This window comes from Xenia sp. Carnegie-2017, unplaced genomic scaffold (genome assembly GCF_021976095.1).
Source record: "Xenia sp. Carnegie-2017 unplaced genomic scaffold, XeniaSp_v1 HiC_scaffold_19, whole genome shotgun sequence".
NCBI classification, from domain to species: domain Eukaryota; kingdom Metazoa; phylum Cnidaria; class Anthozoa; order Malacalcyonacea; family Xeniidae; genus Xenia; species Xenia sp. Carnegie-2017.
The window spans coordinates 332,326-359,478 of NW_025813481.1; the positions used below are offsets into that span (position 1 = coordinate 332,326).

At 34.8% G+C, this 27,153-nt stretch overlaps 1 protein-coding gene, 2 long non-coding RNA genes and 1 other non-coding gene across 5 annotated transcripts; 1 reads left to right on the forward strand and 3 right to left on the reverse strand.

Moving 5' to 3' along the window:
- Window positions 1-1,854: 1,854 nt before the first annotated feature.
- LOC124438756 lies at window positions 1,855-2,596 on the reverse strand. Its single transcript, XR_006946163.1, has 2 exons — window positions 2,215-2,596; window positions 1,855-2,005 (listed from the first exon to the last, which is right to left on the reverse strand). It is a non-coding gene; the product is annotated as an uncharacterized LOC124438756 (long non-coding RNA).
- A 4,336-nt stretch (window positions 2,597-6,932) lies between these two features.
- On the reverse strand, window positions 6,933-25,594 carry LOC124438833. Of its 2 annotated transcripts, XM_046989046.1 has the most exons (12): window positions 23,795-25,594; window positions 23,152-23,211; window positions 21,918-21,977; window positions 20,201-20,479; window positions 17,976-18,020; window positions 16,947-17,027; window positions 15,055-15,333; window positions 12,850-12,894; window positions 11,662-11,892; window positions 10,909-10,944; window positions 7,880-8,586; window positions 6,933-7,751 (listed from the first exon to the last, which is right to left on the reverse strand). In XM_046989046.1, the coding sequence occupies exons 1-11, from the start codon at window positions 25,398-25,400 to the stop codon at window positions 7,943-7,945; spliced, it is 3,366 nt and encodes a 1,121-aa protein (XP_046845002.1). In that variant the 5' UTR covers window positions 25,401-25,594; the 3' UTR covers window positions 6,933-7,751; window positions 7,880-7,942. The 2 variants fall into 2 exon arrangements, with proteins under 2 accessions (XP_046845002.1, XP_046845004.1); XM_046989048.1 differs by lacking the exons at window positions 6,933-7,751; window positions 7,880-8,586; window positions 10,909-10,944 and adding an exon at window positions 11,474-11,593.
- Trnaa-ggc lies at window positions 9,275-9,349 on the reverse strand. The gene has a single exon. It is a non-coding gene; the product is annotated as a tRNA-Ala (tRNA).
- Window positions 25,595-26,305: 711 nt separating the features above from the next.
- Window positions 26,306-26,650, forward strand: LOC124439225. Its single transcript, XR_006946318.1, has 2 exons — window positions 26,306-26,545; window positions 26,617-26,650. It is a non-coding gene; the product is annotated as an uncharacterized LOC124439225 (long non-coding RNA).
- Window positions 26,651-27,153: the final 503 nt, after the last annotated feature.

The following is a 27,153-nucleotide window of genomic DNA, read 5'->3' on the forward strand; positions in this document are numbered from 1 at the left end:
ATAGAAAGCATCTTACCCGAATCTTCAACGGTTCTTTGACGAAGATTTGCTACAGGAAGTGCTAGATGATTCCGAAGGCTTTCCTTCGCTTTTTTGTTCATTATCTAGAACCGAATAAGAACACTTCACGTTTGGCAAAGGGGGTGAGCCAACCTCTGAAGGTGTTGGAGCTACTTTAAAATCTTTTTTAGACGTTTTAGACATTTTACTTACTGCACTTAGAAATCGATGTGTGTTGTTGTTTATTAACGATTAGTCTCATATATTCCCATATGCAGCTTCCCAACCTACAGAATTTGTTATAACAGGTGGTCTTATTTCGACTACATCATTAGGCCTAATAAGTCTGCGCTTACATTGTTCCGGAAGAGGTGTAGGTGGAGCTACATTAGTACGCTTTCTTGATGTAGATGCAAGTGCATGAGTCTAATGTGTTTATTCTTCTATGCATGTATCTATTGTATGTATCTTGCTTCTAGTAACAATCTAGTATGTAATTTTAAATGTTCTTCTCTTTGTCTTATTATTATATTATTCAATTTTTTCTCTCTTTCTCTTCTTTCCTTTTGCTCTTGCCTTTTGGATTCACAATTCATCTTACCACGTACCCTACTTTACAATACTCTCTAAATAATAGACCCCGACGGCCAGCCGCGGGGGCGCTGGGGGTGGGCTGGCCGTTTTTGGCTCCAGCCGTTGTCCAGGTTTTGACCTTCGCTGTCTTGTGATTTTTGTGCTTCTTGTAATTATAATATATGCTTTTTCTTTCTTTATATATATCTTTCTGACATACACAGTAAATACGTACGCGAACTAGGGCTGGGGCGCTTAGATTTGCGTATACTAGGTCTAAAGGTGTGAGGTGCGCTAGCGGCAATGCTTTATATACTACTCAACATCAGTTGAGCAAATTGCAGTCGCACTTGAAGCCATTGTGTCTTACACGAATACAAAACAGAAATTTGAGAGCAAACACAACAGAAAATTACTACCGACAATGATCTCGTAATTTGATAATCACTAACCGCTGTACTCGTATTAAAAGGTCGAATAATTATAACCTCCTCCAAATTTAAAATAGTGGGTGTTCCACTATAAAAACAGCAGATTTGAGCATGCACCAAGTCCCTTAGCGAACCAGAATACAAAAATTCTTATATAGTATTGTATTGTATGTTACGTCCTCTGAAGATAGGCGGAATACGTGGAGAAATCGCGTGAGTATACATTGAAATGTGCGAGAAAAGACAGTTGCTAGGTTACAAGACAAATCTTGAGATTGTGCGATATTACGATTACGAACCACCGAATAAAAGCGTGAAAATAAACGAATAAAACATAATATTACAATTTGTTTGTGAAAAAATATTCATCTCATCTCCAAATACAATATCTATTATTCTTTGGGAAATTTCTACTCCTGCAGGGCGGCAGTAGCGGGACGCCACTGAAGACTTGAACAACTAGGCATTAGATCCATCGTTAAATACAATATCATGGGACAACCAAATTTTGACTGTATTGGTCTTTTTTGTTTTAATAATCTAAATTAATTTTTTTAATAAGACACAAATCACTAAATAAAAGAATATTTGAATGATTTCTCAGAGAAAAAAAATACACTCATCTTAGCTCCAGTTGTTAAAAAAATCAGGCAGATAGGTGACATTTGGGTAGTCTGCATGCTTATTGACCAGTTACCTCACAGTTTCATGCACGGTATTGTGAATATACAGTAGAGTTACTGCATTAAATTTTGTTGTACAACGCGCACATTACAAACCAAGAGAGAAACATTATCATACATGCCAAGAACTCATGCCTCATTCACAACCAACAACCATGGCAAAGAAATACAACTCCACATTCGACGTGACAATGGGCAGCTTCGACGGCGCCGAAACATGCGAACTCGTAGGAAGCTATCTACTCTCACAACTGCAACACATCATTACTAACATAGGACTCTATCGCGACGACGGACTAGCCATTACTAAAGCAACACCTAAAGAAACAGAAAAATTAAAGAGATATGCTGCGTATTTAACAACAACGGATTGCGTATCACTATCGAAGCTAACAAAAGTCATTAACTTCCTCGACATTACGTTCGATCTAAAGAATTCTTCCCATCGACCTTACACTAAGCCCAACACCTCTTTGCAATACATCCACCACGAAAGCAACCATCCTCAAGCATTACAAAGAACATACCCGATACCATTAACAAACGCCTTTCATCCTTATCATCCGACAGAGCATCATTCGACCAAGCAATCCCTCCATACCAAAAAGCACTTGACGAAAATGGATATCATTACACGCTGAAATATGACCCAAACGCTACTACGAAACGGAAAAACAGACTTAGAAATAACATACTCTGGTACAACCCACCATACAGCAAGAACGTCAGCACAAACATCGGCTACAAATTCATTTCACTAATTGACAAGCACTTTCCCATAGACCACAAACTCAGAAAACTATTTAACCGCAACACAATTAAATTAAGTTACAGCTGCATGAACAATATGGAACATATTATTAATAACCATAACAAACGCATATTGAGAGAACCTGACAATACTAATGACACCATCAATGACAAAATACACAAACAAAACATGCAACTGCCGTCAAAACAAAACTGCCCACTTAACGGAAACTGCCTACAATCATCTGTCATCTACCAAGCAACTGTTAAACGTTTAGACAATAACACAACTGAGACCTACATCGGACTTACAGAAAACGAATTTAAGACTCGACACAGAAACCATACCTCTTTTCGCCACAAAAAACTAAGAAACTCCACCGAACTCAGCAAACACATATGGACACTAAAAGACAACAACATCGCTCACAATATCTCATGGAACATCATCACTCACAGCAAACCGTACAACAGCGCCAACAAAAGATGCAACCTATGCCTGAAAGAAAAACTCTTCATCACCTACCAACCACAACTATCATCACTCAACAAACGTAACGAACTTATCTCCTCTTGTCGCCATAGACACAAAGCACTTTTATGTAATTTGTAATCGAACACTCAATATATTATGTAATTCTATCTCAATTTTTAACCTAACTTCCTCTTGTATATATATCTAGCACATGCTTTGTATTCATATAATATTATCCCCTGAAGAGTGAGAAATCACGAAACAGGCTTGTCGGGATGAAATTGTAGTTTTTGTGTATTTTCTTTTTCTCATCATATATATATATATATATATATATATATTTGAAAATTGGTAACCCAGGCATATTATGATAATGATGAGGATTCTCTGGATTTGTTTTAAATTTTTTAAAAAAAAAATTAAAAACAAAATTTAAAAATCAAAAAACAAAAATTAAAAATTAAAAATAAAAAAACCCATGGCAACGCATTTCACCCCATCCAATCACATTAATCCACCCACTAATCCAATTAGACGCTCTAAACGTCTCCAAGCTAAAAGCACGTGTAAATAAATATCCTCATTCTGATGAAGGCTCGAAGCAACGAGTCGAAAGCTCAATAAAAAATTTAAAACAAATCCAGAGAATCGTTATCATTACCATATATATATATATATATATATATCTCAATCTTCACTTGTGGTGATAGAGTAATGGGCGAATAAAACATCCCTTTTATAAATAGTTGTTTTAAATAATAAAGTAGAGACTTTATCGTGGTGAAAAATCTGAAAATAGTTCTAAAGATAGCAAATACCACAGTGAATGGTAAAAGTAATTTAATAAGTTGATAGCTCTTAAAAGAACAGTTTTAAGTTATGTCGTTGTGTCGTTTAATTTAGAACTATTGGGTTAGTGCTCTTTACTTAAAACAATTGTTTTAAGAACTATCAACTTATTATATCACTTTTACCATTCACTATGGTGTTTAATATCTTTAGAACTATTTATAGTTGTTTTAGTTTGTATGTAGCCATCGCCTCGATGAATTTTTCCTTGCTGAAATAATCAATCAGACTGTGTAAGATGTTATCTGAAGAGTTGAACGTTGAGGGATAACGTTGAACACTGTTTCGCATGTCCACGTAGATAATAAAAACTTTAAAATGCAGGCAGTTGAGAGAAAACAAAACAAATTTTTGTTCTCTTTGAAAGGACAGAAGGGGATTTTAAGGAATTTTTTGAACTATGGTGATTCAGTTCGTGTATGAGTGAATGCGTGCTTCCTATACTATAAAGATATCAACTGTTGAAGTTGATGTAATAATTTGTGACTTGCTCACAGCTACATTTTCTCCTTTCGTTTTTATTTTTCTATGTAATATATTTATATATATAAAAACTGACAGAAAATTATTTCATATAGTTTATGTTGTTCATATCCCTCCCATCCCGCCCATAAATTCCTGCATTTGTCTGGCGGAGACGGTTTGTACATAATTTTATTACAACTATTTTTCTGGCACGTTTCTATACATTATAAATTATGTTAAATTCTCATAAGAGACTTAACCGCAATTTGAAGTTAGACTTCCCTTCCGTGAAATACTGCTTTTGAGCATTTGGAGACGTGTGACCTACTAAGTCTTCATTGTACGTGTAAGTTTCTTATCATTCCTCCATTCTGCTTTACCATCAATCATTGTTGCCCAAAATAATCACGTTGTGTTATAAATGGGCAGTTTTGTAGCAGCGCTTTTTTGATTGCAACAGTGACACAAGAATAACTCAGAGTAGATGGATGTTGTTGTGTAAATTAGTGTAATCTGTATCTACATTTTTTTAGATCATAATTCTTTCAAAATGAAGATTTTTAGCATAGTACACGTAAATAATCACAAACAATTCTAACCCCCCTTTCTCCTCCGATAGCGTGGCTGTACTTTTACAGTTTGCTGAATTATTTCAAAATTTTCTTAATTATTGAAGAGTTTGAACTCGTTCCCGGCCTTCAAGACGTAGAGCACACGGTATGTATGCTCGTTATAAATGATCTTCAGAGTGTCCCAAAAAGCCCAGTACAAAAAATTACGTATGTAATAAATTGAAATCTGCAATAATACAATAGTCTGCAATTCTTGACTTGCAATTCAGCCATGTTGGTGGTCTGATACAAAGAATATTTTATCAGTGTTATTGTTGGCACCAGCCGACGCGGGCGAGCAACATTGTTTAATAAATCTCAAGAGAATGGTTGCAAGTCAAGAATAGTTATTTGTTACGCCAGTTTAATTTAGTCGCACTCTATGTTTTTTCATAGTCGATGCAACGTATCGAAAATATGACCGTATTTTGGTCGCAGTTATTACTCAGTTAATGTCACTTTCATTTTAAGAAGCTTTTGAGGCAAAAATCAGTGTATGATATTAGTACTGTTTTGCGTTGACTAATACTTCGCAAACTCAATCAAATCCTAGAGGGGAGGCATTTAGCCACAACTGTAGTTGGGGATGCTGATACTCATTTTATAATCCGTAAAAAACAATGAAATTCAATAGAGGGACCAATTACATGGGCGAGTTATCCCGGCTGGGCGAGTTGTCCCGGCTAGGCGAGTTGACCCGCTTTGCCGAGTTGACTCTCTGTGTATAATTGTTATATATTATTTACTGTGTGATAACATGGCAAGCTAGTTGTCCCACCTTGCCGAGATCCCAGTCGTTGCTTGCCGAATTACTCGCTTAAGCGGCATGAAAATTCCCATATAATTGCAATCTGCTGAGTTGGCTCGGCAAAGCGGGCCAGGGAATTGGACTCGCGCGTGCGTTTATTGGTCAGTTCTAATTGACATAGACTTTAGAACGATGTATGCCTGTCTGTTCAAACAGCAGCTACGAGCTCCAAAAATTCACAGGAAAATTTCGAGCCCAGAAATTTAATTGGGATGGCAAAATAATAAAAGATTTCTGGGCGTTTTTAGAAAATGAAACTATCATATAATTGCAATTTTGAACTCGTCTCGGCTAGGCGAGTTCACCCGTTTAAGCAGGACAATTCGCCTCATGTAATCGGCCCTTATACGGCATGTCATGCATATATGAATATGGCCCAGCCCCCAATTATTGCTCTAGCTACGTGCCTGGCAAAGGGCCAGAACTGTCAAGTACATTGCATTATTGGGCGCAATAATGGCAGTGCCTACAATAATTTCATGTGGGTTCTATTTTTTGGGAAGGTAGGGAGACGTTCTGTATATATAACGATTCTTTTATTGTAACGAGTATATAAATAGCTTTGTTTGAAAAATAAAGTTTATGGATTCATTGAAACTGCGTTTGGGGAATCATTACGAGCTTTGCACGTGGCAGAATTGAGCTTCCCCGGAAATGTTATTGTATGCATGCAGTATATCAATAGTTGGTTGTTTAAATCCATATTTTAAAAGTCCAGTTAAAGTCGACAATTTCATGTAGTTCAAAATGTTTTATTCGTTTAAGGGACAATATAAAGAAAGGATGGATTATTGAACAGACATCGATTAATACGTCGACAATCCACAAAGACTGGAGCATTCATAAGCATAACATGCATGGGGTTCTGTCTAAGAAAAATTGTTGTGATTTTATGTGTTCTCTGGTTATGGTCGCTTAGTTTTATGTGATTCAAATTCTTTTTGTGATGGTTTCCAACTTCTTGAAGCCAAAATTCACGAAAAGAACCATCGAATCTCAACTTGAAGCCACTTTAGAGGTAAGTACTCACTTTATATATCTGCCTTTTGACTGCGTAAGCTCATGCATATATATTTGATGTTAGCATTTGTTTTTGTTTCTGGTGTTGATATGATATTAAACCACAACCCTTCTTATACTTAAAAATTATTATATAACAAACACTTATAGCAAGGTTAATTACTTCGTTTGACTCAGATTGACCAATTTTTTTGTTTATCTCTTCTGACAATTTGTTTTGTGTTCCTCATTTGTTTTTAATTTTAACCGATTTTTTCATGGAAGCTGTATTTTTAAAAGCAATTTATTTAAGGAAGTAAGCAAGTTTAATTACATTGTCCTTTTCAACGTTATGTTCAGCGAAAATATAATCTAAATGAGACAATTTTCCTCTCATATGCACTGCAAAAAGGAAAAACACAAAATAATTCGCGAATGAAATGATTGTGAAATATTCATTGATTCGTGTCAACTTGATTGAAAATTAAAAAGGAACTTGAGTTCTGGTTTCTTTTTCCACTCATCATTTGACCTTACAGCCGTGTGCACTCGAATAAGAAGATCAGGGAATGTTTTGAGAAAGTATTCCTTTGGATCACCAATTTTATAAAATGTTTCTGGTTGTGGTCTTGGCCGTGGTTGATCGTACCAATGCTGGCCAACATTTCGAATAAGTCTTAAGCATTCTGTCCATGAAGATTTATACTGGACCTTATTGATTTTTCCATTTTTTTCATATGTGCAAAAATAATCATAGACATCATCATCCATTTGACTTTTCCAATCTGAGGATTCGCCATTCAATTGTTGAACGACACTTGAAAGGGCATCATTTGTCTTTATTGGTTGTTGGTTTCCAACTTTACACAACATTTCGAACTTCTCGTAATCCGACAAAAAATATGGGTGCTTCAACGCTTCGTTTGCTAATGGTCTGTCTTCAGGTTGTCGCTTTAACATCCACGACAGAAGATCTTTGAGCGTGGCATCCTTGATTTTATTCAAGCCAACAGGGTTTCCATTCAGAAGGTTACCCAGTAAATGCCGTTCAGGTCCAAAAGGATGTTCCCCCTTTGTTGCAACATAATAAGCCACCATTCCTGCGTTCTATTTTCAATAAAAAAGATATCATATCAGTCACAACGTAAATGGTTGATAGTGAAACGTTAAAAAGTCGAGTTTATTTGTTAGTTGCAGAAATCAGCAGTATTTGAAATTCCACTACAAATACCTACCATAACATCAGACTGTTTCTTGTAGCGGGATGAGTCAATTGCTTTATTTCCTTCATTATACGACTATGGAGCTATCCAATTTTTACCTCCTCTCTGTGTGCTCAGATGTGTCGAAGTTTCATTTAATAATCTTCGACTTATACCGAAGTCAGCGATTAAAAAATATCCTTGTACATCTCGAAGAACGTTTGAGGGTTTTAAATCCCGATGAAGTATAGGATGTGGGCCACTGTGAAGATCTGCTAAACCTGTTAAGATGTGCCTCATGACTTTGGGAAGCGCTATTTGAAGCTCATCTAAAGTAGAAGATTTCACAAAACTTTCCAACGATTCTTCACATAAATCTAATACAAAATATATAAATTCATCCCCTGGTTCGTCTTCTAGGTAACAATAATTCACAACGTATTTTGAACGCTTTGCATTAAAGTCGTTCAAAATATCTTTTTCTTGCTTGGCTTGTTCAGTGAAACTATCTCGATTAAGTCGTTTCACGGCTTTTCCATAACCGTCTTTTCCCAGTCCAAGATAAACACGGGTTCCATCACTTCCTTTGCCAAGTAAAAACTCCTCCAAGAAAATTACAAATACATCATTTACATATTTAAGCTTTGTTGGATTTGTCTTACGACATTCCTCCATCTTTTTCAACTTTTCATGATGCATTAATGATTTATCAATGCACGTCCAAGGTTCAGACAGTATGCCTTAAATTTAAAAAAAAAATTAACCATTGAGGAAACAGCAATGAAGGCATGTATACATACATTGCGATAAACTTGTTAGTGTATTCTGTTATAAATTACCTATAGCTGGTAATGATTCCGTGTTCTACAAACACGCAAAATCGAAACCAAATACAAACTCTAACCCATAACCTTATATTACTAGGCCATGGCCGACATATTGGTTTGTAATTTAATGAGGGATCCATGTCGCGTGTTGAAAAAGACGGGGCTATAACCGCCAGACACGTACTCGTCTTTAACCGTAACGTAGATTGTTTTCAACAATTACTTGCAAGTGATCTCGCTTGCATATCTTACGCGTCTCCTTAGCAAAAAATCAATCATCAAAGTTAAAATAATTAAATGAAGATATGATCTTCGCACTTTGCTGGACAATTTAAGCAATCGTCTCAGGACCTGAAAAAATCAGGCGACTCAACGGGATTCGAACCTATGACCTCTGCGGTGCCGGTGCAGTGCTCTGACCAACTGAGCTATGAAGTCACACAGTGATGAGCAGGTCAATATTGTTGGGCTCATGTTTTCTCGTGAAAGGAATGTCGTATGAATGTTTTTATGCAGTGCGGTAATTGAAATTAAATGAAGATATGATCTTCGCACTTTGCTGGACAATTTAAGCAATCGTCTCAGGACCTGAAAAAATCAGGTGACTCAACGGGATTCGAACCCATGACCTCTGCGGTGCCAGTGCAGTGCTCTGACCAACTGAGCTATGAAGTCACACAGTGGTGAGCAGGTCAATATTGTTGGGCTCATGTTTTCTCGTGAAAGGAATGTCGTATGAATGTTTTTATGCAGTGCGGTAATTGAAATTAAATGAAGATATGATCTTCGCACTTTGCTGGACAATTTAAGCAATCGTCTCAGGACCTGAAAAAATCAGGTGACTCAACGGAAACATTCTACGACAAACCTTATTATATGGGAGTAGGACTTCAAACCGTTTAGATGTTTGATGTTTTGTTACAATTCGTTTTTATGCTCACCAAATTATGCTAAAACTCTAAATTTTGTTTTCAGTTATTTTTAGTTAAAAAATATCAATATTTCTTATAAAGTAAATCACACAAGGCCACCACAATCAGAACATTAACAAGACGTGCACAAATCATATGTGATTCACTGGACGCTCTACACAACGAAAACAACTATCTCAAACGTGTTTTTGACAAAAACAACTATAACTCTGACTTTCTTAAACGCAACACTTACGAACCCAACGAACACAACGAAACAAACAACTCAGTGACAACAGCAACGATACCTTACATCAAAGGTATGTCTGAGACTATCTCGCGTATCTTACGACCATACAACATACGTGTCGCACATAAACCAATCACAACGTTACGACAAGTACTAACGAACATAAAGGACAAAGAACAACCCAACGAACGACAAGGTGCAGTTTACAAAAGAAACTGCTCCGACTGCCACGCCTCCTATATCGCGGAAACTGGCAGGAACTTAAACATAAGATTTACTGAACACAAACGAGCTACTAAGAAACAAGACAAAACTAATCACATTGCCGAACATCACCGAATCACAAAGCACAACATTGACTGAGACTCGGCAAAATGCATTACTTACAGCACTGACTATAGACAACGGCTTACATTAGAAAGTTGGTATACCAGCTTGGAACAAACCCCCCTGAACAGATCACAGCAATTACTGGCACCTTACAAACGACAAATTCCCAATACAAACAAACGATCAACTAAAGACATAACACTTCACACTAATTGGTTACCTCGAAATTATTTTGAAATCCTTATATGATATATTCGTATATATTTGTCTTACTGTATTATTTTTCATTGAATCTATTGTGTTTACAGATTGCAAGACTAATGAATATAGTGTCTCTCTCAATTAACAATCTTCTGCCGCACTGTGAACTGCAGATGCACGAAGGCCTCTTAGGTACGGTACAATGTTGCCTCGTTAGTACACAATAAAAATTCCAGTACAAACATTTTTGAGTTAGTAGACACTAATTGCAGTTTATATGTATATTAAAATGACTTCTACTCTCTTTTTCAGTTATACAAAGCTAAATGATAACCCAGCCAGGAAAAGTTTAAAGGAAACTTCAATCCAGTACATCTCAAAACATTGATCAATCATGAATAAATGATCCGAACATTTTATGATGGCAATAAGGAATTTAAAAAGATGTGCTGAAGCAAATTTCTGTCATCAAAAAAATATTTGTGTTTAAAACTGAAGAAAAAAACCCAGTTCAGTATATAAAGTTTTATTTGACTATTGTACCTGTTAATTGTCTTTTTTTCTCTTCGTCTACAGTATCTAAAAGAAAAATTTACTTTTTAACTAAAATCATATTTCATTTCTAGCGGATAAAAATTTTTGTGCATGTACATGATGATAATGATTTAAATTAGTTGAAAGCTTACATCATCATCCCCTTAGTATAAAACTCGGAAAAATTTACTGACAAGGCAAACTATACAACAATATCGCCATACATATAAATACATTTTAATCATTCATGTACACTCTTTATAATTCTAAGTCTACTTCAGTTGTAGCCGTGACAGGAAAACATATATCTGTATAGTAATAAATGACTGGTATGCAGGATCAGAGTAAGTAAAGACTCAGAATATTACATTATTCCATGCAGATGAAGCATGACAAATATATATATGACAATCATGCAAGTTTGCATTGGAAAATCATTAAAGAATTAATTGACACTTATCGGCTAACTTGGTATTCCCAAGCAGAAGAAAAAGAAATTGCATAGGCTACTACCAATTCCATCCATGGTGTCTTGATCAACCTGATCAGGTAGCTTAACATCCAAATCCCTTTCTATTTCATGAGCTAAGTCTCCCTGCTCACACTCTTTTAATGCTAGGAGCAGTGCTTTTACATTGGCAAGTTGTCCAATCTCTATCAAACCAGGTGTTCAGCACATATCGTGTGGGGTTGTCTGAGAATTTTTTATGTATGATGCATGAAAAACCTCTAATGTGTGCGACAACTCAAAATGGCTTTTACCTTGCAATTTTTCTGCAAGATCTCGACGATTGATACTGCATAAAGCTTCAGCCAATTTATTTGAAGTGGCATCTCTTCCATCTTTCTTTTGCCATTTTGAAAGCATTTGACATGCTTTCTCATTCACAGGATGATAGTCAGCACTTATTCCTCCCAATTCTGATTGACTTATTCCCAACTTTATACCCAGCGCTTTCCAATCATCTACCAGCTCTTTCGCAATGTCCATTACTAAAAAATTCATCCATAATTTCAACAAGTTTTATTCAAACTATCATCGAAATCAAGATATTTACTCTCTATTTGAATCTATTAAAGTAGCTGTGCCAGGCTAAATGCAAAGACTAAAAACCTCCAATTTATGAGTGAAATAAATGAAAAAAGGCTCTGCATTACTATAATCCTGCAGTTGCAGCTAAAAATGATTAAAGAATCAGGGTCATGCCTTGCACGCTTATTTTAATATTATCTTCCGAGAACTTTCCTTTGAAGAGTGTAATTCATTGAACTAAAATACATGGAACGCAGTCGCTATCTGTAATAGAAAAGTTTAATAATTTTTTGAAGCCAAATTTTACACTCAGAAACGCAAGATTACACAAAGACACGAGGGTGTAATCAATCAAAAAATCGCAAAGAATTACCGCTAAAGAATCGCAAACACTACACATGCGTGTCAGGATATAATCTCGCGTGTCTGCGTCTAAGATTTTGCTTCAATTATTTGCTTCAGGGAGCGTCCCATGCATTTTAGTTAAATTGGTCTCTGCATGGAAAGTACAATACATCTATTCAAAGCCCACTTTCTGTAACTTATTCTACAATGATTTTACGTCCTTAGGTTACGTGGTTCTGTCACTTTCATTTACTTCACTGTATATTTGGTGAAATATTTTTTTCAAGTTACGTAATCTTGTATATTTACCGGTAGTATTTATATTATACATTCTTACAGTTATATAAATCTAAGATTAAGAATGCTACTTTTACTTAATTTAAACTTGTCTCTTACACTGCACACGGATATCTAGACACAGTGTTTATTAAAAGCTGCTATTTTCGTGGTCACATACAACGGCTAACCAAGCTTGCAAAGCATAACTCTGACACTCATTCTTCAAGTAACGATTTGTAATACATCTACGGGTTGTATAATAGTGACGATAGAATTAAATAATGATGCATTACCTTTATAAGGCTGTTGGCACTTCTTTTCTGTCATATCACGATTATCTACAACAGCATAAAAATTAAGATGATTTTTCTACTCCCATGGAGAATAGTTCCATAAACGCTGAAAATTTTTATGATTTATCATTTCTATACAGCTACATACAATCTAAAATCCAAATTCACTCAATGACCTCCTTGGGAACCATTGAGCTCTCAATGTTTTCTTTCGCTTAATCTTTAATTTGAAGTTGTTTTTCAGAAGTTACATTGCCAAAGAACTTTTGTTCTATAGCTACTCAACAAATGCACTCAAGATCAATAAATACCAACAACTCTTCAGTGAAATAGTGAAAGGTCCAATCAAAACTCCATAATAAACCAATTTTTACTCTCGTGTAAGATCGTAGGTGAAAGCAAATGTGCAACAACAGCAAAACAACAATACAAAACCCGATTGCTTACCCAGAAACAATAAAAATTAAAATAACAAAGCTACTATACAGACATGAGTCTTGATACTTTAATTTAAGTATTCGCATTGCACATAAATCAACGCAAAATTAAATAATATTTTCCAAACTCGAAGACAAAAGTAAGTGCAGTCAACCTGAAGATTTCCCATGTGACAGCATCAAAAATTGGCGTAGCAATTCATTTTTTGACGTGGTGGGGGCATAACTCCAAACGCTGAATACGTGCCTTTCGAAGGAAGTCAGAGCATATGCCTTCCCTCCGAAGTTTTTAAAGATTGAGTCCCTCAATAGTTATTTTGCATATAGTCTGAATCTTGAAATAAGAATGGATCAAGCAACTCTATATTTGTGGTAAACAAATTTTGAAGCCAACGCCGCCATTACTAAGGGACAAACACATGAAAAGATTTTTTGACAAAACTATGGAAAACATAGCAACACATGGCCAAATCATGCTTTCAAATAACCTTTGTGGCGATAGTAAAGAGAGTCGGGAAGAATATTCGGCCTATAACAACACTCTCCATACAAGTTTCACTCTGAATTACTCGTAAAAAAGGCTTGTTATTCTAAAGGAGTGATCAGTTTGCCATCGTAAATGAAAATATTTAATCATTTAATACTTCCGAATACCAAATCCAACAATTCTAGGTACTTCCATGCAGTTTTGGGCTATTTTCCCCTGTTTTTCGATCCCACAGTAAAGTTAGCGATGACAAAAATCGCTGCATTTTCATCATATTTCATCACATTTTATCATATTTTAAGCTTTTCTATAAAATGATTTATCTCTTAATTATATTCATGTAGTTACATGTGGAAAATTCTTGATTATTCTCGTAAAATCCACAATATATTTGCTCCTTAATTTCGAAAGTTTGTCTCTTAGTAATGGCGGCGCTCCTTATTTTTTGTCTTTAACTTTCGTACTAGATGCTTGATCCAGTTTTATTTCAAGATCAGTGATTCTGAAAGGTATTTGCTACAGGAAAAACAGGATTTTTAATACTGCGACTTCGAAAGTAATTAGAGCATCACTGAAAGAAATTTAGTATCTCAAATAAAAATGCTTTTACTAGAGCCATGAGGACGACTACAACACTTAGTATTGTCATGCCAAATTCCTTTTACTTGGGGACATATCAACAAAATGTTTAATTGGGTTTTCGACTGACTAAAACTTAAAATTTGTAGCCTTTTTTCGCTTGTAAGCAATTGTAATACTTTATTTAATGATTATATTTTCATTTACTCAAGAAAGCACATAGTAACCAATGCAGACATTATTTTCTACTTTTAGATTTAAAGAATCTAAAAGATTTCGTAAACTTTTGGAATTAGTAGTAACAAAGGTCTTCGACTAAATACTTATTGCTCGCCCCTTTCTAATTTCTACCCTAGTTTTGCTTTGCCCCTCTTCCCTTGTCTACGGCACTGCACGACAAGTGGAAATAACATGATACCATGCAAAGAGTAGCATTTCTCTAAAGTACATAAGTTAAAACTCGTACAAAAAAGAACATGACAAATTTACTAAACACAAAAATGCAATCACAATCCGTTACTAGAACATACGTAAAGAACATGAACTTAGACAGGAACACAAAATTTTCTAATTCTATTCAGTCTATTTATACAAGTATAAAGCACATTCTATTAGAAAAATATTCGACAGAAAAAACTTTTCAATGCTCTAGATGTTTGCTACTAACCCTTTATATGATAACGAATAAAGAAAGCAATTTACCTTGTAAATATTCTGCAACATCTTGACGGCCAATATTCATTAAAACCGTGAACAATATTTTTACTGTTGCATTTTTTCCATTATTTCTCTTCCAGAAAAGAAGTATTTCAAATGCATTTTCTACCATTGTATTTTGTTTTATATTTACACTTATCAATTTTTCTTCAGGTACATGTAACATTCTACCAAACTCTTTCCATAGAGAACTCATTTTGTTGGCAATTTCGTAAAGAAGACAATCCTGTGGAACATCACTCCTTTCTGGAGAATCTTTGCATTCTAAACATGTATTAAGCAAAGTTCGTGAGGACATTAATTATTATAGCATCACTTCCACTTAATTTCAGCAGTTTATCTTTTTCAATAATTAAAAAAAGCACTGCTCGAGCTTGATCTAGAACTATCCTCACCAAAGCCTGATCAAGTCACTGCGCTATACATGTCTAACCGTTGCAAAGCTGTTGCCAGCTAGTACAACACGTTATTGCGACGTTATATTTTGGTCAAATTGTGGTAAGGTCGAACCTAACCTAATTACAACGGTTATACAACGTCGTGTCTTGGTTGTAGTTTGGTTAGGTCAAAGACGACCAAAATAGGACGTTTACATAACGTTGCGTTTTGGTAGTACATTTGGTTTGGTCGAAGACGACCAAAATACGACGTTCAAAGGTCAACGTGTAAAAGTATAAACGTTGTTTCAACGTTATAAAAGTCTATTCAGAAAACGTTATGAGAAGAGATTTTCACAACGTTCAGATAACGTTTAAAAGAACCACAAACCAACGTTAAATCACATCGTGACTCCAAACGTTGAAAACATGTTATGAATAATATAAAACCCTTTAGCTGCCTTGAAAAATCGGGTCAATAGCATACATAATGCACTAAAATCTCTTCAAATGTAGTGATGTTTATCATAGAAATATTACGCGATAAATTTGCCTTAAATAAGCATATTAGCATAAAACGGAGTTTTTCACACGCGTTCCCTATAGATTTCAACATTCATGGACAAGGTTTTCGTCGATTGCTCTCGAATTTGACTTGATAAGGTTTTCATTTTCACAAAATATTAAATAACCATGTTCACATATTAAATAATTATGTTGCACAAAATATTGAATAACAACGACATTAAAAATAGGTATGCAATGCGTACACGTGGGTAGCCAATTAAGTAAATGGGCTAAATGAAGTAGGTAAATAAACATAATTGAAATAAAATTGTATATTTAAAATCATTTCCACCAAACTTGTTCAATATTTAAATATTGATTTTAGTTATATGACTAAGTAAGTGTTTAACCATTTCTGCATTTTTTGAACGTTTTAGCTTAGACTGCACCATGCAGATGAAGTATGACAAATATATGTATGACAATCATACAAGCTTGAATTGGAAAATCATTAAATAATTAATTGACACTAATCGGCGAACTTGGTATTCCCAAGCAGAAGAAAAAGAAATTGCATAGGCTACTACCAATTCCATACACGGTGTCTTGATCAACCTGATCAGATAGTTTAACACTTATATCTCTTCCTATTTCATGAACTAAACCTCCCTGTTTACACTCTAGTAATGCCAGGAGCAGTGCTTTTATATTGGCAAGTTGTCCATTTCTATCAAACCAGTTGTTCAGCACATATCGTGTGGGGTTGTCTGAGATTTTTTTATGTATGATGCATGAAAAACCTCTTAGGTGTGCGACAACTCAAAATGACTTTAACCTTGTTGCAATTTTTCTGCAAGATCTCGACGACCAATACTGAATAAAGCTTCAGCCAATTTATTTGAAGTGGCATCTCTTCCATTTTCCTTTTGCCATTTTTACAAAATATTTGACATGCTTTCTCATTCACAGAATGGTTATAATCAGCATTTATACCTTCCAATTCTAATTCACTTATTTCCAACTTTATACCCAGTGCTTTCCAATCTTCTAGTAGCTCTTTGGCCATGTCCATTACTAAAGAATTCATTTATAATTCCAACAAGTTTTATTCAAACAATCATCAAAATCTAGATATTTACTCCCTATGTCAATCTATTAAAGTAAATGTGCCAAGCTAAAAGAAAAGACTAAAAACCTCCAATTTATGAGTGAAATAAATGAAAAAAGGCTCTGCATTAACTACAATCCTGCAGTAGCAGCTAAAAATGATGAAAAAATCAGGGTCATGCCTTGCACGCCTATTTTAATATTATCTTCCGAGAACTTTCCTTTGAAGAGTGTAATTCATTGAACTAAAATACATGGAACGCAGTCGCTACCTGTAATAGAAACGTCTAATAATTTTTTGAAGCCAAATCTTACACCCAGAAACGCAAGATTACACACAGAAACGCAAGATTACACCCAGATACGCGGGTGTAATCAATCAATTGTCATCCCGCTAAAGAATCGCAAACATTACACACGCGTGTCTGGTTATAATCTCACGTGTCTGCGTCTAAAATTTGGCTTGAATTATTTGCTTCAGATAGCGTCCCATGTATTTTAGTTCAATTGGTCTCTGCATGGAGAGTACAATACATCTATTCAAAGCCCACTTTCTTTAACTTATTCTACAATGATTTTACGTCCTTAGGTTACGTGGTTCTGTCTCTTTCATTTACTTCACTGTATATTTGGTAAAATATTTGTTTCCACGTTACGTAATCTTGTTTATTTACCGGTCGTAGTTATATTGTGCAGTCTTGCAGTGGTAGAAATCTAAGATTAAGAACGCTACTTTTACTTAATTTAAACTTGTCTTATACGCTGTACACAAATATCTAGCCATTTTCGTGGTCAAATACAACGGCCAACCAAGCTTGCAAAGCATAACTCTGACACTCATTCTCTAAGTAATGATTTGTAATACATCTACGGGTTGTATAATAGTGACGATAGAATTAAATAATGATGCATTACCTTTATATGGCTGTTGGCACTTCTTTTCTGTCATATCACGATTATCTACAACAGCATAAAAATTAAGATGATTTTTCTACTCCCATGGAGAATAGTTCCATAAACGCTGAAAATTTTTATGATTTATCATTTCTATACAGCTACACACAATCTAAAATCCAAATTCACTCAATGACCTCCTTGGGAATCATTGAGCTCTCAATGTTTTCTTTCGCTTAATCTTTAATTTGAAGTTGTTTTTCAGAAGTTATATTGCCAAAGAACTTTTGTTCTATAGCTACTCAACAAATGCACTCAAGATCAATAAATACCAACAACTCTTCAGTGAAATAGTGAAATGTCAAATCAAAACTCCATAATAAACCAATTTTTACTCTCGTGTAAGATCGTAGGTGAAAGCAAATGTGCAACAACAGCAAAACAACAAAACAAAACCCGATTGCTTACCCAGAAGCAATAAAAATTAAAATAACAAAGCTACTATACAGACATGAGTCTTGATACTTTAATTTAAGTATTCGCATTGCACATAAATCAACGCAAAATTAAATAATATTTTCCAAACTCGAAGACAAAAGTAAGTGCAGTCAACCTGAAGATTTCCCATGTGACAGCATCAAAATTGGCGTAGCCATTCATTTTTTGACGTGGTGGGGGCATAACTCCGAACGCTAAAAGCGTGCCTTTCGAAGGAGGTCAGAGCATATGCCTTCCCTCCTAAGTTTTTAAAGATTGAGTCCCTCAATAGTGATTTTGCATAAAGTCTGAATCTTGAAGTAAGACTGGATCAAGCAACTCTTTATTTGTGGTAAACAAATTTTGAAGCCAACGCCGCCATTACTAAGGTACCAGCAAATCGAAAGACTTTTTGACAAAACTATGGAAAACATAGCAACACATGGCCAAATCATTCTTTCAAATAATGAAGAAGGTGAAAAACAACCTTTGTGGCGATAGTAAAGAGAGTCGGGAAGAATAACCAGCCTATAACAACAGTCTCCATACAAGTTTTACTCTGAATCACTCGTAAAAAAGGCTTGTTATTTTAAAGGAGTGATCAGTTTGTGGTCGTAAATGAAAATATTTAATCATTTAATACTTCTGAATAGTAAGTTCAATAATTCTAAGTACTTCCATGCAGTTTTGGGCTATTTTCCTCTATTTTTCGATCCCACAGTAAAGTTAGCGATGACAAAAATCGCTACATTTTCATCGTATTTCATCACATTTTATCATATTTTAAGCTTTTCTATAAAATGATTTATTTCTTAATTATGTTCATGTAGTTAAATGTTGAAAATTCTTGATTATTCTCGTAAAAATCCGCAATATATTTGCTCCTTAATTTCGAAAGTTTGTCTCTTAGTAATGGCGGCGCTCCTTATTTTTTGTCTTTAACTTTTGTACTAGATGCTTGATCCAGTTTTATTTCGAGATCCGTGATTCTGAAAGGTATTTGCTACAGGAAAAACAGGATTTTTAATGTTGCGACTTCGAAAGTAATTAGCGCATCACTGAAAGAAATTTAGTATCTCAAATAAAAATGCTTTTACTAGAGCCATGAGGACGACTACAACACTTGGTATTGTCATGCCAAATTCCTTTTACTTGGGGACATATCAATAAAATGTTTAATTGGGTTTTCGAATGACTAAAACATAAGACTTTGTAGCCTTTTTTTGCTCATAAGCAATTGTAATACTTTATTTAATGATTATATTTTCATTTACTCAAGAAAGCACATAGTAACCAATGCAGAAATTATTTTCTACTTTTAGATTTAAAGAATCTAAAAGATTTCGTAAACTTTTGGAATTAGTAGTAACAAAGGTGTTCGACTAAATACTTATTGCTGGCCCCTTTCTAATTTCTACCCTAGTTTTGCTTTTCCCCTCTTCCCTTGTCTACGGCACTGCACGACAAGTGGAAATAACATGATACCATGCAAAGTGTAGTAGTGCTCTAAAGTACATAAGTTAACCTTCGTACGAAAAAGAACAAAGCTAATTTACTAAACACAAAAATGCAATCACAATCCGTTACTAGAACTTACATAAAGAACATGAACTTAGACAGGAACACAAAATTTTCTAATTCTATTCAGTCTATTTATACAATTATAAAGCACATTCTATTAGAAAAATATTCGACAGAAAAAACTTTTCAATGTTCTTAATGTTTTCTACCAACCCTTTATATGATAACGAATAAAGAAATCAATTTACCTTGTAAATATTCTGCAACATCTTGACGGTTAATATTATTTAAAAGCTTCAACAACATTGTCGCTGTTGCATTTCTTCCATTGCTTCTCTTCCAGAGTTGAAGCATTTGAAATGCATTTTCTACCATTGTATTTTGTTCCATATTTACTCTGCTCAGTATTTCTTCATGTACATGTAACATTCTAGCAAACTCTTTCCATAGAGAACTCATTTTGTAGGCATATTCGTAGAGAGGACAATCTTTTGGAACATCACTCCTTTCTGGAGAATCTTTGCATTCTAATCACGTATTAAGCAGATTTCATGAGGACATTAATTATAATAGCATCCCTTCCAATTAATTTCAGCAGTTTATCTTTTTCAATAATTAAATAAAGCATTTAAACAAGCATTGTCAAAATTGATCATATGATGAGATAAACAATATAAGCAGTCAAAAAGCACTGCTCGAGCTTGTTCTATAACTATCGTCGCCAAAGCCTGATCAACTCACTGCACTATACATGCCTAACCGTTGCAAAGCTGTTGCCAGCCAGTACATCACGTTATTGCGACGTTATATTTTGGTCAAATTGTGGTAAGGTCGAACCTAACCTAAATACGACGGTTATACAACGTCGTGCCTTGGTTGTAGTTTGGTTAGGTCAAAGACGATCAAAATACGATGTTTACATAACGTTGCATTTTTGGTAGTACATTTGGTTTGGTCGAAGACGACCGAAATACGACGTTCAAAGGTCAACGCGTAAAAGTCTAAACGTTGTTTCAACGTTATAAAAGTCTATTCAGAAAACGTTATGAGAAGGGATTTTCACAACGTTAAGAAAACATTTTAGAAAAAACACAAATCAACGTTAAATCACATCGTCACTCCAAACGTTGAAAACATGTATGAATAATATAAAACCGTTTAAATGTCATAAAAAATCGGATCACTAGCATAATGCACTAAAAATCTCTTCAAATGTAGTGATGTTTATTAAAAAAATATCACGCGATAAACTTGCCTTTAATAAACATATTAGCACAAATACAGATGACAATAAAAATAGGTATGCATGCGTACACGTGGGTAGCCTATTAAGTAAATGGGCTAAATGAAGTAGGTAAATGAACATAATTGAAATAAAATTGTATATTTAATATCATTTACACCAAACCTGTTCAATATTTAAGTATTGATTTTAGTTATATGACTAAGTAAGTGTTTAACCATTTCTGCATTTTTTGAACGTTTTAGTTTAGATTGCACCTTAGCATCATAAATGCATGTGCTTACAAGAATCGCACGAAGGAAAGTCACGTCATTTAGATTTCTTGCGACTTTTAAAGTCTTTTTTTCACTGTAAACCATTTTTTCTATGATTTTGTTTGAAAAACGTTTTCTAACGTGGCTTAGATGTCGTTCAGAGAACGTTGTTCCACGTAAGGATGAATACTGTATTTGTTCGAACAAGTAGAGCAGTGCTAATTTTTTCTCATCACGCATGCAGCGTTTCTCAGAGAACATAAATGTGGGAATATAAAGTAAAAATTGCTAGGTCTTATTAAAATTGAAAAATGTTATCGAGTTATTCATGGTAATATTTCGATTGTTACCAGAAATCTCTACCTGAAAATTATGCACTACATCATATCAAATGTCTCAGAGAACACAAAATGTCAGTTAGCAAGTTCTCAAAGATTCATTTGTTTGCGCTGTTTTGTGATGACTTACCGGATAGCTTCGAATTGATAAAAGTAGTGGCCGATGTGCTGGTATTCGAAGACGAGGTTTCTAAATTCAAGAAAACAATAGGAAATTTTACCAATTGAAGACAAAGAAATAGAATACAGATATAATCAGTATGGAAACTGACTTAGTGTAGGGTAGAGCATCAGTTTTACTTCGTGCATATATAATTTAATACTTCATGCAACTGATCGTTGCAAAATTGAAAAATGTTATCAAGTTGGACGCAATTTAACAAATTTGTGGTATTCTCACAAAGTTTGTTTTATATGGATTTGTAAGTCAATGAGAACATTTGAATTTAGAAAATTGATATCATTACAGGAAGGAGATTGTCTACACTTGCTTAGCAAGCAAAAGACGTTTTTAAGCTTTCGAAAATCTGTTTTAATGAGTCACAATGACATAGTACGCTGAAAAAATTTTGTTTACTGTATTAATTTTTAAAACTATAGCTACACGAACAATATATGAAGGTGTTGAGCTATAGAGACCTAATAAAAACCTTGACGGACTTCAATGAATGCAACTTGTTATGTTTGTAAAACATACTTGTCTGCATAGTTATAGTGAAGAATATATATTGTAGCTATTCATTGCGACACATAATATACTAATTACAAATGAAGCATATTTCCTGGTTAAGATTCAGATACAAGAAATTTTCACGCTAGTATTGATCACTTTCATTTTATTACATTTAAAGTTCATTGCATTAAACAGAATTCACGTTATTCATCACTATTTTAACATTCAAAGGAACTTTTTAACTTGCACCTTTTTAAGTGAGTCAGACAGGCGCGTCAGAAGGAACATAAAAAGGGAGGGGGCACATTTTAAAAATGATGAGTGCCGATGTGTGCAACATGTTGTCTAATAGTCGCCATTTAGAATTTTAGCAACACTGGTCGTTTAATTGCGAACGTAATAAACTAATGGGGAAAAAATTGCAAAAGATTTCTACGTGATTCTTTAGAGTCCACTCACTGCACTGTTGATATGTGTGTTTTATAGTCAAATAAACTATTAGTAAATATTCTCCTTGGTGGTAATTTTTCTATCTCGAAGCAAAGTAGGGAGGAAGACATTCCTCTTCTGAGAAAAGGGAGGGTTAGCCCCGGCATCTCCACTTCCAATGCCCCTGGTCTCAGAAAACATAAAATGTCAGTTGGCAAGTTCTTAAAGATTTAATTGTTTGCGCTGTTTTATAATAACTTACCAGATGGCTCCGAAATTATAAAAGCAGTGGACGATGTGTTGGCATTTGAAGACGGGTTTTCTAAATTAAATATAAAATAACAGAAATTTTACCACTATAACGAAACAACCAGAATAGCATGGTACAACTATGCAGTTTAAAAAAAAAAGATTAGTATACGCAATAGCATAAAAATCAGTTTTACTTGATGTCAATATAATTTAATTCTTTGTATCAAACATCTACCGATATTAAAAATGCCATGAGTACAATATTGTAACGTCATTGGAAATGATCTTTAATTACACATAAAAAATTTTTTCCTTGATTAAACATAAATAATTTATTCTAGTGTCAAGAATTTCTTTCTGTATGCTTGCATGCTTTAAGATGGTGAGTAAGATCAAATAAGTGTTCTTTTGCAGGTAACAAAACTTACTTTAGCTTTTTCCTAAAGCCCAACAGGAAGTCATATAGTTACAACATAAAATGACTAGCAAGTTTTTCAATCAAAAAAGTTTTTACAGAGGTCATGGACATCGTGATTAAAATTTAATGTGAAAAATTGAGTTCATGCTCTAATACTTTTATAAACTGATTATGGTTGATGCAATGTTAAAATAGGTTAATAAACCGGATATTGAAATCTACCAATCATTCAAACCTTTTTTAACAGCTGGAACTGAGTCTAAATCTGTGTTCAATTCCATGTTCATCCACTTCAACGTTGCGTCAACGCCTCCGCACCTACGGTTTCCTTTAATAAAACGAGCTACACCTTTTTTTCTAGACACCAATGCCACGTTTTCGCCAGCATGCTGAACGATGCGTAATGAATCGTCAAAAATTTCCGAGTCATATCCTGTGTTTTTCAGGATTATTGGCAACATAAATTTTTCTGTTTCAACAGAGTAAGTCTCAATAACTAGCTCTGATTTGTCAAAGAAAAAAGCTGTGACACTGTTGGAAACGGGAGTATAAATGACTTGATTGTATGAACTGATTTCACCATAGTGTGGTTGAAATTTCCCTTTTTTAACAAATTTTCCGTCCATCGTACTAATGATAATTTGGTAAATCTTGGGTGATTTATACGTCAAAATGACTATGTTGTTGTCGGAGGAAATGGACAAATATTTCATTTCATCATCAATTGGTTTACGTTTACCCTTTGCTACAAATGACGTATTAAGGTTGCCTTTACTGTCACACACATACATCATGACGTAGCTTTGATCCTTCTTGACTGCAGCAGTAGCAATGACAATACTGCCATTTGGTGCTACAGCAAGAAAAATCTTACTAAATTGTATTACTTCAGGAAAGGACAAGGAACATTTTTGAACAATTTTGTCTTCCAAACAAAGCAACAATATATAATCGCAATTCGATTTGTCTTTGCAACCCAAAAGTAGATATACTACGCCATTTTCATCAACGTTCATGCATTTTACTTGCCTATTTTTAACATCCGACCATTTAAACCTACACCATGTTTCAAACACTTCGGGTTTGCTGTTAAGTTTTTGGAGTTCATTTCTATCAAAAATTAGTAATTCTCCTTCTTTGTTTACGATCATGTTTTCGAGGTAAGTATTCTTTGTAAAGTGAGTTGAGTACCAAGGTAATAAGGTAGAAGTGTTTTCTTCAATCTTCTTGCAATAAAAAGGATGAATCAACTGCTCATTATATTGAATCTGGGGCCATTCCAAAACAGGCATCCTTTTGTTTGTGTGCTTAAAGATGAAATTGGCCAACGACAAGTTGATATCAATTATTGTGTCAAGGGCTTCACTTCCCATGTAGTCGTGATATTTGGCTTTTTTTCCCGCGACAATCGAGGAGTTTAAATCTTTCAGACATAGCATGAAATCCCTTGTTGCTAAACCGCAGTTATCTGAATGTTCAAGAATAGCGCTTGCAATGCGTATCTTGCTTGCTTTTATTTTCTCTACAGTGCTTGACAAATCATTTTCAAACGCCTCTTTCGCTTTCTCTCCGGCCAATTTGAAACGCGTTCGACATGATTGAGATACATTTATTGTTGGTACCTGTGTCGATGACGATGTTTCACTTTCAGTCGACTCTGGCATGCGTTTCAGCTCTTCAACTCCTTCCTTAAAGTGAATGAAACTGCAACGAAGATCATTTGCCAATTCCTCGTATATTTTCTTTAATTCATCGTTAAATGCATCCAAAAAATGCGTTCCATTTTGGCCTTCCTCGACATCCACAACTATGCCCAAAGCTGATTTTATTATTGCTTTCATCACTAAAAGAATTACGCTCAAAGAGAAGCTAAATATACCCAAAGATTATAACGTCTTTTTAAAGCTACTAAAGCATAAGAACATGAACACCAAAGTTAAACCAAAAAGTGGCAGATACGTGGCAACAAACGAACTTTAGAAAGTTATGAACTGAGTCACCAGAAAAATGGCGTCACGCAAGTGTTCCTTTAACCCTTAACCACAGAATAGATACATACAGAAGGGCCACTCTCGTCGGAACCTTTGAAGATTTTGTTGTCAACCTTTCGCCCGCAATCAGGCATCGCCGCCATGTTAGCAGCAAGATAACTCCAGCAAGTTCGTAATAGAAAATATAGTAATGAGAAACAGTTCGGCGCGTCCTCGATAATTATATGGCTATTCCATTTTTTTGTTTTGTGTATGCCATCACGAGCAATGTCAAAGAAGGTAATTTTGACAACTTAGGTCGAATCGCATCGTTAGAATACACGTTTTAGAGTCAAAATTTGTTATTGTGGTCTGATGCTTTTGCCAACTTGCCAACATTCAATCATGGTTATGCTTGTATTGCGAGTTACAATGAAAAGGATCATCAACTTTGTCTATGGAATTTTCCTTGTAGTAAGTTTGTAGAATGTTACAAATGCTTGACTTTAATGTACTTTCGCGATCTTTTATTAGAAGAGGAAAACTCGCGATTTGCAAATTTGATGCCGTAATAAATTCGCATTCTTAAAAAAAGTTTGACCAAATATTGCAGTGGAAACTGTGAACATGTACGGAATGGCACTGGTATCATGTTAAGACTCTTCAAGATGCTCTTTCCAACATTCAGATTTTTGGTTGTGACTGAGAAACAATCCACGAAGGTGTCTTCAAGTTGCATAATGTAATTTAAATAGCACGATGAAGGAGCAGTCAGCCCACCAAAGTTGAGTTCTTTATATGCCTTGAAATAGCAGAGCAAATTACCATCATTGTTTATGTTATTTGAAGTCAAAACGTTCTTACATTGGAGACAGCTGTGGATTTTGAATGCTTTGCTTAGCAAATATCCTGAAACATAGGCAGCAGCATTTTTGAGCAATAAATTGTTGCTAATATTTTGTTCTCGGTAGTCATTTTCACCAATCAACAGTGAGTTACTTGGAGCTTTTGCATGGGTAAGTAGCATACTAAATGGTTTGGGCTTTTTTTTTTTAAAATTGTGTTAGCAGAGTGTCCATATCTTTAGACCAGTTTCCTTTGGAAGAGGTCAAAAGTGAACTGAAAAAAACCTTTCGAAAAGCTCTGATAAATTGTATTGGGATTGTCAGAATTACCTCCTTGCTGGCATATTGTTCCAAAAATTCTCTAGAGCATCTGTGTTTAATCTTCTGGTAAGCAAGAATGCAAAATTATGTGAGGCATGAAGATAGGTCCAGAGGCAGATAATGGCTTTTATAGATATAAGCCATCCCTTCAGTGATTTGATTCTGCCTGTGATGTTTTTACCATCTTTTACCACTTTGATTCCCTGGATAAAGGACATTGCTTCTTTGAGAAAAGCAATGTGATTATTGCTGTTGCTTATTGCACTTCTTTGTTCTTTTGCTGATTTCAGTGTGGAACTATTGACGCAATCGAAAAGCGAATCAAATTTTAAAAGCAACTCAGCTGTACCCAAGGCTGATGGTGGTAGTGCTCCAATTGATGAATATGTGCAAATTGATGCAGCAACGGTGTGGCTGAATATTTGTGCAGCATATTTAACTTGAAAAATTAATCTGAA

Bases quoted from the DNA above. Each gene is read 5' to 3' on its own strand.
- LOC124438833 (XM_046989046.1), bottom strand. From the start codon at position 25,400: ATGAAAGCAATAATAAAATCAGCTTTGGGCATAGTTGTGGATGTCGAG. The intron at 18,021-20,200 runs GTAAATTGATTT...ATGCTGTTGTAG, and splicing joins TGTTGCAGAATATTTACAAG to ATAATCGTGATATGACAGAA. The intron at 15,334-16,946 runs GTATAAATGCTG...ATACATGTTTAG, and splicing joins AAGTGAATTAGAATTGGAAG to AATGCAAAGATTCTCCAGAA.